The sequence below is a fragment of the Silurus aristotelis genome, assembly GCF_946808225.1.
Source record: "Silurus aristotelis genome assembly, chromosome: 23".
NCBI lineage: Eukaryota > Metazoa > Chordata > Actinopteri > Siluriformes > Siluridae > Silurus > Silurus aristotelis.
In genome coordinates, this window is record NC_139596.1 from 12136565 (window position 1) to 12146850 (window position 10286).

At 36.6% G+C, this 10286-nt stretch overlaps 1 protein-coding gene across 2 annotated transcripts; it reads left to right on the forward strand.

The window, feature by feature from the left end:
- Positions 1-2: 2 nt before the first annotated feature.
- Positions 3-8810, forward strand: LOC310717927 (selenocysteine insertion sequence-binding protein 2-like). 2 transcript variants are annotated; one of them, XM_083526332.1, is made up of 18 exons: positions 3-150; positions 620-714; positions 790-988; positions 1140-1212; positions 1322-1512; positions 1621-1711; positions 1807-1925; positions 3377-3502; positions 3651-3734; positions 3808-3915; positions 4401-4524; positions 4630-4796; positions 4933-5068; positions 5232-5364; positions 5503-5723; positions 6242-6396; positions 6914-7082; positions 7640-8810. In XM_083526332.1, the coding sequence occupies exons 2-18, from the start codon at positions 695-697 to the stop codon at positions 7765-7767; spliced, it is 2244 nt and encodes a 747-aa protein (XP_083382458.1). In that variant the 5' UTR covers positions 3-150; positions 620-694; the 3' UTR covers positions 7768-8810. The 2 variants fall into 2 exon arrangements, with proteins under 2 accessions (XP_083382458.1, XP_083382459.1); XM_083526333.1 differs by lacking the exon at positions 3-150 and adding an exon at positions 194-265.
- The last annotated feature ends 1476 nt before the right edge of the window (positions 8811-10286 follow it).

A 10286-nucleotide genomic window follows, 5' to 3' on the forward strand; every position in this document is an offset into this window, starting at 1 on the left:
ATAAGAGTGCCACAACTTGAGTTCTTTCTGTGGTGAAGTTTGACCTGAGCACACAGAGAGTAGGGACAACTCTTTCAGGCGATGTAATGAATATGCTAAAGGATAGAGAGAATATATATCAATCACAGTCCAGCCTTTCCGGAGACAAATGTAAGTATGGCATTGAGGACTTTAGTTTGTAGCTCGTTGACTGTGACTGCATGCTGAGCAATGGCGCAGTGTTAGCAGCCGGAGCTAATGTGTTTGTGTTTGTGACTCAGAGAGGGTGAGCGCTCATTAATGCCACAAGTGTGACTCTCAGAGAACAGTTAGTTATAAACAGAAGCCATGCTGGCGAACTGTAAAGCGGTGGATTAATAACTTGTACTATCTGCTGCGTCAGAATAAACTTAGAGAGGTGGCCAGTTTTCTCATAAACTGTGTCTAGATAGATATTTAACTTTTAAGAGCTGTCCGTCTGTCCGTCTGTCCGTCCAAATAACAGATGTGTTATGGTTCTGTATGGCTGGTTATTAGTTTGGAAAACAAAGACAGTAAAATTCATCTTCGTGATACCAAACATGACCAGTTTGTTGTTATTTTAACTGATGATATTTGTCTTTTTTTCCCCCTCTCAAAGCCTGATAATGCCTTTGGATCAGAAGCTTTCAAGGATCTGACTGACCCGAGACAAAGCTTATAACTGAGATTCAAAATGCAGGAAAGCTTGAAAAGGTCTGTTTCAAAGTGTAATATATTATTCCATTTAAGCCCAAGGAGAATTTCCACATCTGACTGTTCATGTTTCAGATCCATATCTAGAGATCGTCCGAGCCGTTCCTCTACGGAGAACTGGTTTGAGAGAAAACAACGCTCAGCAATATCAGACAGTCAAGGTTACAGCGGACCAAAGGGACTCGTTCCTGCTAGTTTGCAGCAGCAGGGAGGGAAATGGAGTCTTCAGAATGACACGACCCAAAAACGAGGCACATCAGAGCACACTGGAAAGGTCCTTTTACAACTGTAGCTCTTTTTCAATCGCTGTAAATGTTGTTTAACTTAACTCAGTTCAGAGTATCATCATTCTCATTGTAAAAGAAAAAGAATGCTGTTTTAACACTTTTTGGGTACGTCATCATTGAACGTTTGACTCTTTACAGGCGTCCAGGCAAAGATCTGAGCCACATGAGAAAAGAAGGATAAACAGGAGATTACCAGACACAGCCAGAGGAGGTAATCTATTAAACGAGGACACACAGTACTAAGAGTTCTACATATCAGGAGTCCCAGATAAACACTAAATTATCTTTCCCAACTTTTTTTTTTCCCCTCTTCAAACAAGGTCATCGAGGTGCTCCAAAATTGGAAGAGCGAACCAAGTCAGACGTTACAAAAAGCTGGACTTTTGAAGTAAAACTGTCTGATTTTCCCGAGCTGTGTGATTCCAACACTCTCACAATCCCAAATGCTCAATCCTGCTGGAGTTCGGTCAAATCACCAGATCCTCATGAGTCACCAGCAGCCACTGTTAAGGTACAATGAGAGGCAAAGCAAATTTTGCAGGAGCTTCATGAAATATATGGTATATTGTGGAAATTAAAAGGCTGGAAGAAAAACGGATCTTTTCTTCCTATTGTTTAGGAAACGTCAGGAAATAAAGGACCAAAACAGGAAACTACACGGCATGTTGCCTCAGCAGAAAAGACACTACAGAAAATGACTGCCACAGAGGGTAGAACTGAGTTTTTTTTGTTTTTTGTTTTTTTTGCACAACTTCTCAGTGTCCTCCTGAAAAATTGTGTAATAAGTTTCTTTATTTTGTTGCAGACATTGTGCTTGTGTTACCAAACCCTTATGAATTACCAGCAACATCCTGGGCCAGCATTGCCTCCCAGCCTCCTAAAGTCATTCAGAAGAATCCTGCTGCACAATATGCTAACTCACAGGTGAGGCAAATATTGTTACCCGTTAGTCTGCTTGCAAATTTTGAAAAACGGTTCCGCTTTTTCTCCCATCCAGTCTTTATTATGTAAGTACGGCAGAGGACAATAAAAAAAATAAAAAAAAACATTTCTCAGTGCACGGTAGAATGCATGGAAACCTACCACTGAATACTTGGAGCTGGTGCTAAATAATAGACAGACAGACAAGTAGAAAATAACTTTTTCAATACATAGTACAGGTACACAGCAATGAAATGCAGTTCAGCATCTACCAGAAGTGCAAATAAAGCAATTGTGCAAACTGACAGTGCAATGCAGATAAATATGTAAAAATATGAACAGCAAATAAATTGAAATGCTCTGGCAGTGAAAAATGTGCTGAAGCTGATGAGCAAACACACTAAAAATATATAAATATACAGTAATCCCCCGTTTATCGCGGTGATTACGTTCCAGGACCACGCACGATAAACGGAAAAACGTGATAAACGTGATAAACGCACCCCACCATTTTTTTTTTTTTTTTTTTTTTTTATATATATATATATATATAAATTAAGCTGTAAATCATTCTCTTACACATTTTAAACACACACAGAAAACATTTGCGAGGATACAGTAATATATCGTTGTATTTTTATTTAAAAAATTCATTATTTTAACATAAAACTCCATAAGAACAATTCCCTATATGTTTTTTGGTGTGTGTGTGTGTGTGTGTGTGTGTGTGTGTGTGTGTGTGTGTGTGTGTGTGTGTGTATAATATAATATTTTTATTTATATATACACACACACGCACACAAACACACACTTAATTACTTTAAATAAAATAATTTTTATACACACACTTTATTACTTTATATAAAATAATTTTCATGCAAAATGTGTGTAGGGCACAGTATGTGTAGAGAATGTGTGCGAAACTTTTGTACAGTTCCACATAAGTAACTGTACAATAGTAATAATAATGTTAATGATTATACTTTTTACTCAACAGCAAAAATTAGTATTATGTTTTTAAATATAAAACACTATATTGCACCTAGTAAATTTAGTTTGTATTTGCATACCTTTTTTTTCTTTTTGTTTGTTTGGTGTTCTGCCCATATTTAGAGATTTTTCATTGTCTACAATATTATCATTATCGGTATTTGACGAGGGATGCATTTTTGGCTTTTCGTGTCAGTTTAGCCAGTTTGCCTGTGAACTAACTGCTGCCCTCTTCCCAAAATAACTTGACAGATTTGCTTTGTTTGCTGAACCTGTTTCAAAACACATAACAGGGTTTTAAAATGTTCTCACTGCAAACAAACTTCCATTTCTTTTTCTTCATATTTTTACAAAGCATCCTTGGTGTGTCAGTGAAACTATGGAATATGCATATTATAGAAACTAAATCGAATGTTTAAATAATTATAGCGGATATGAATGTCACATTTTCTTTGTCTGTCAAGGAGGATGCTGAACAAACTGCCAAAAAGAAAAGGAAGAAAAAGAAGAAATCTAAAGCTGTGTGTGAGGATGAAGAGCAGGAGAAAAGCAATATGGTACTGATGCAGCAGGATCCTCCCAAGATTGAGGTAAGTAATTTGAACATAACGAATAGAATTAAACAAAGAAAATGTGAAAATAAACAAAGTTTTACACTTTAAACTACATGTGCTGGATGTTTATCCGTGACAGGATTAGTGTTTTTTTGTGTAATAACTATAATTATTTTACCTTTAGGATGAAGAAGAGTTTCCGGATCTCTCTCTCGCTGCTGTCAGTGCAAGCAAAGGACCAAGGCATCCGTTAAATCCGAGAATTCAGGTAAAGGCTTTAAAATAAGAAGGTATTGATATAATGATTTGTTTGGTTCTTATTTTTTTTTTCCGTTTCACAGGAGAGTGCTGGGATACCTGTGAAAGATGGATCAGTTCTGCATTTGGAGAATATAAAACACAAAGCTTCTGATCTCAAGTCTGGGCCTGCTACTTCAAAGAAAGTGCAGGTTGGATGTGTATTTATTTTTACTTTGTTCATGATCGATAGTTTATATAGGAGATTTTCTAACACGAATGGAAAAACATAAATCGAACAGGATTATTAAATATATAAAATCATGTTCAAAGACACTCCATTGAGAAACTAATACAGAAAGAACGAAAACAAAAGAAAGACTTGCAATTCAGAGCCTTATTTGTGTCATAATTGATGACTATTTGTTGCTCACTGATGTGCTATAAGACTTTAAATACAATACTCTTTATACTGCAGGATATCTAGCAATCTTAATTCTCATCTCATTAGAGAGGAGGATTCTGTGATTTAATATAATTTGTAAAAAAAACAAACAAAAAAAAAAAGTGTTTCTTAAGCCAATATGTCAATTTATTACATTGATTATTGTTATTAGCAATTTAAATTGAGTGATATTAAATTAAAGGAACTGAACAGTGTTGTATTCATGCCATAATATATTTGTCTGAATACCAGCCAGCAGGTCAGAAGAAGAGCAAGGCACTTGTCCAGCTTGACCTTGGGAACATGTTGGTGGTTCTGGAGCAAAAACAACAGTCTCAAAAGTCCAGACAAGATGTTAAACCTCTAACACTTTCAGGTATTTCTGTGAAAAGAGCCAAATAAGAATTTGCACTAGTTTATATAATTAATAACTATAAACCTTGATGCTTACAAATTCCTCTGGTCTGTGTGTTAAATTCAGTGGGAGGAGCTCTACCAGTAATCCAGAAGGAGTCAACTGCTCAAAAAAAGCATTCATGGCAGCAAGAGAGAATAGCACACAACCCTTTGGATTCCACCTGCCCTTTAGTGAAAAAAGGAAAGCAGCGAGAGGTCCCCAAAGCTAAAAAGCCGACACCTCTTAAACGAGTATGTTATTTAGTGGATATTCAATCAAGAGTTAAAAGGAGCTGTAATATATTTAAATATATTTTCTTTTTATCTTATAATTTTTTTGTCTACTGTACCAAACAATTATAACTTGCATGCCCTGGCTGCTGCACAGGTCATTTTGAAGGAGAGAGAAGAAAGGAAGCAGAATCGCCTGCTAGAAGAAAAAGACCCTACAGGAATGACTAGTGAAGTCATTGCGGAGCCGCAAGCGAGTGAAAGTTCAGAGCAAAATTGTCATGAACCAACAAGTAATAATTTCTTTATGTACTGTACACATTTCTATACAATTCCAATTCATATGAACTATTATTCTATTGTTCTATTCTATTATTCTATTATTTATATAACTATTACTGACTTAATCATTAGGAATAGGATCATTGATGAGATATGCGTTCGTTTTGATATAAGGTGACCAAATTGATGTTGAGGAGGTTGATCAAGAAGATTCTCCCGAAGACCTGAAGAACCTTGAGGAAAATGCAACATCTAAAAACTGGACTTCAAATTCCAATCTGAAAATCCACAGCAGGAAATTTAGAGAGTAAGGAATTCTTCACACACATCAGGTTTAGGCAAAAAATTAAAACCTGATTGATACGTGTTTGACATTTAAAGGACAGTTTGACCTTAATTAAATATTAGAACTTATTTATTTATTTTAAATTTATGTCTTTAACAGCTACTGCAGCCAGATGTTAAGTAAAGATGTAGATGAGTGTGTGACCACTCTGCTGAAGGAGCTGGTGAGGTTCCAGGATCGGCTGTACCAGAAAGATCCAATGAAAGCCAGGATGAAGAGACGGCTGGTCATGGGTCTCAGGGAGGTCCTAAAACACCTGAAGCTCAGGAAGGTCAAGTGTGTCATCATATCTCCAAACTGTGAACGTGTACAGTCTAAAGGTATGGGGACAAACTGAATGGTTTGTGTGTGTGTGTGGTTGTTGGGTGTGTGTGGATTTGAAAGTGATGTAATGCTATTTGATGCACAAATTATGTCCATGTTCCAGTATTTTTGCACATATTCATCTGCTGCATCTGTAGCATATGTGCTTTTCATAAGATGTTTGGCTAATTATAACTATATATAACCATAATTCAGGGTATTTATGTATAAAAGTGTACATTCAAAATGCCAAAGCCACATGTTGAGTTACACAAATTAACTATCTTTTAATATAGACATTTATAAACTTATAATTACTGCTTGTTGAGGAGTGCATGTTGAATTTATCCTTTAAACAAATTCACTCATGCTGGGTTGTTTGTTTCTGTAAAAAATAAAGCAGAATTTGAGTATGCAAGGTGAAGCAATTTGTGTAAAACAATTTGCACCGTTTTTATTAAATCCATCACTATGTCGTGAATGAAAATTTTTAAGTGTAATGTTTATGACTTCACGTTTTTTTTTGTGTGTGCAGGTGGTCTTGATGAGGCTCTTCACAATATCATTGATACTTGTCGGGAACAAGATGTCCCCTTCGTCTTTGCTTTGTCAAGGAAAGCTTTAGGTCGCTGTGTGAGCAAAGCTGTTCCTGTCAGTCTGGTGGGCATCTTCAACTATGATGGAGCACAGGTATAGGAGCCTATATCCAGCTTCCATTTTAGTGCAGCTCCACAAATTGAATATAAACATTGTAAATTCTACCTTTTATTGTATAATAGATTATATATAGACAAAATGTAAGCATATTAAAAACTTTAATATGTTTCCTATGTAATATGCACCAGTATTGATCAGATTATAAACCATGCCTTAGCACATGAAGTTATTTAGCTGAAAATACTTCTTTTTTTGTTTTTTTTTAACAAGGTTGCATATTGTAATGCAAAGGGTCTCATATGAAAATTCATTGTGCTGTCGTCATTTAAGATCTAAAAAATGATTTGGGTTAACTTATAATCTTATATAGGCTTTATTAGGCATAATAAAGCAGGTCTTTAATAATTGTTGTTCTAGGTTGCTTGAAACATGTGCTACGCAAATCTGTTTCCCTGTTTTGGTTCACAAGCACTTTTATAGTGCAATTGTTTAATATTGGAATATTGGCAGGGAAGTATTTGGAAACTATACAAATTTCTCACCCTCACAGGACCATTACCACAAAATGATTGCGCTCACATCACAGGCAAGGAAAGCCTATGAGGTGATGATTGCCAACATTGAGGTGAGTTCTCAGGAGCAGCTGGAGGAGGAGACTGAGACACAGCAACATGTGGAGCCACCAGTTGATTCTCCGGAGGCAGAAGAACCAGAATACAGTAAGATTAGTTCAATTACATATTCTTTGCTGCAGTCTCAAAAAATCCATGGACTGTAGATGGACCTAATCCAACTCCTCTTACAGCCCTAACTCTAACTCCGAAATGCTGGTGGTCTAGTGGTTAGGACGCGGCGCTCTCACCGCTACGGCCCGGGTTCAATCCCCGGTCAGGGAACCAACCCCAGCCACTTTCAGTGCCGATCCCAAGCCCGGATAAATTGGGCAGGGTTGCGTTAGGAAGGGCATCCAGCGTAAAAACGGGCCAAATCAAACATGCGGTGGATCCACTGTGGCGACCCCTAACGGGAGAAGCCGAAAGAACGTTTACACTTATCCAGACTAAAACGCACTGAGATATCTCTACCCCTAGATAAGAGCTGACTCTACCAAGCTGGAGCTGGATAAGGTCCAACTCCTCTCTTTGGTCTTTTGGTTTTGCAGCGAGAGGGTCTTGAGGATAAATATAGCAAAAAGTATTTGTAAAAATATATTAATATAAAAACGTGTATAAAATATTTCATATAGTCCATTTTCTTGTGTATTTTTTTTGTTTAGTTAAGGTTTGGAAGAAAATGCTGGAGAAAGACTACAACCACAAGCTCCTCCCTTTCGAGGAGCAATTCGCTTTAGTGACCATCAGCACAGATTCAGACAACCATCTGAATGACTTTGGAGGAAGCTAATAATTCGCTAATCGAATATGGACTTTTATTATATACTGAATAGGGGTGTAACGATATGCAAAATTCAAATCTGATACAATACTGTAGTTTATCATGTGAGCGCTGTGTGAATGTGCCTTAGGTTTTCATTTGATTAGAACAGTCAACATTATTGCATCTAAATCATGACTGTGTTTGTGTGATCCATGCAGATTTTTAGCAGCATACATTGAAATAAATGCTATGAATTGAAAGGTAAACATCAAAACATCTAGTTGAACATTTAGTTGTGTGGTCAAGCTGGTATGACTTTCAAGTGGGAGTCTGAAGCACTTGAAAAATATTTATTTATTTAGAAAACTCAGATTTTGTTTAATTCCCAGGCTTTTAGTTCATTATGCTGACTGTCACAGGCAAGTATCTCTGTGTAGCACCAGACATGAGTTTAACTACTACGTTCTCCACCTTGAAATGTTTGTCCTCATAAAGGGGCGATTTCAGTTGTTTGTAGGAGTAACGGGTGTTTGGTGCACATATTCAGCAGGCTACAACACTGGCCATCAGCATCCTAACTTACAGAGAAGCTAAATGCTTCTGTAAGTAATTTAAGGGAAATGTCTTTATTTTCTCTCATTTTCACGAGTACGCAATTTAGTGTATTATCTGGAATAGTGCGCATGGGACAATTGTGCTTTAATTGATTTTTTTTATAGGAAGCTATTTTTTCACAGGATATAGTGTGTGCTTATATTTAATTGTTCGTTATACCTCAAATAATGTAAGCATTATTTTATGAGAAATAGCCGACTTTATTATGCGCTGTGTTTAATTGTGTTGCAATACACAGACATCAAATTGAGACATTTATTAAATTATAGTATATGATCTACCATATCGTTACACCCCTGATTGTCACTAATTGTGTGATTATCAATATTTGTATTGATATAAATCTTTAATGAATTTGCACAAGAACATATGAACATGTCTTAACGAAGTATCACTGCCTTCAAAAACTGTAGTTAATGAGCCACTTGACCCATTAAAACATTTAGTTAAAACAAGTTTCATATATTTTCTTTTTTTTCCCCACAAGCTCTTTAATGTATTTTGTATTATATTTGTATTGTATAAATCTGTGTAAATTTTTTTTTTTCCTTCTCCAAATATATAAATGTGTTTTGTGAACATGTGCTATGACTGTCTGAACCAGCCTGCGATTTTAGCTTTCCTGAGAATAAACCAATCGAGTCTTGGATGGTTTACAGCCACTGAAGCATGTCAGGTGCTAGTGTCAATAAAAAAAAGAAAAAAAAAGAAAATGCATGTCTTGTAAGCAAAGGAGCATTAAACTGACTCATTTAGGTGTCTGGTCAGCAGAACCCAGGTTTTTTTTTGTTCCATGAGGATTATTTTTGTGCCAATACAAGATCAGAATTTGGTGCAAGTAGTAATGCTTCACTTGGTCAAAGGTTGTAACTTCAAGTAAATTTAAGTGACTGGCTAGTGATAAAAAAAAAAAAAAAAGCAAAGTGCCCAGCTCAACTCAAACCTCCTGCTTTGGGTACACAGGATGGTCTACACAACCCTGAGTTCAAGTGGTGTCAATTTCACACTGCTACTTACAGCATGAACAGTAAACAAAGTAACACCACTTGAGTGGATTATGGTGCTTTGGTTCTTTGTCATGTTTTTTTCTTACTTTGTGGCTCGAAAGCAAAGGAATTACATCAGGAATCACATCTGAGCTAAGTTGAATGCAGTATGAATCAATGGAGCCTGTTTAATAAGATAGTGTGCTAGCTGGTAGTTGTGTTGTTATCCTGGCACACTTTAAGGCTCCTAACACTAACTGATGAATGTCAGAAACACAACTGGACATTGCCATGATGTAGTCAGCAGGAAGCAACAGTCACTCCCAGTTTTCAGTGAAACGCAGTTTCAAAGACTGCAAAAACTGCAATGCATGAGACTGCTTCATGTTGTAGAATCCATGCACCAGTCTGGGCGGTCAACAAACTCGTAGGCAGACCGTAAAACCAATTTGTCAGTCAGTCTGTAAAATTGTTGGCGTTATAGCAGGGGTTGCAATAATCAATTGGCTGGGAAAAAAAATTTCTCTTGTACTCTTTATTTGCACTCTTATTTCAGTGAAGAATATTTATTCATGGTAAAGACGAAGTACAATATTTAATATTTGAGCCCGTGCATTATCATTGATTTATTGTGTGTGTGTGTGTGTGTGTGTGTGTGTGTGTGTGTGTGTGTGTGTGTGTGTGTGTGTGTGTGTGTGTGTGTGTGTGTGTGTGTGTGTGTGTGTGAATTACAACTTAAATGCATGCCCATTACTTAGGCATGTGTAACTGTTTTGGGTAAACACCCTGTGGATATTGTGCTACTGGAGAGAGGAAAAACAATTAAGCATCTGAGCCAATAAAATACAAAATCCTGAAGCAACTCATATTCCACAGTAGAGAATAAGAAATAACAGTAGATATTCCTGAAGTGTTTTCCTCTTAGACCACAGCAAATCTTCAATG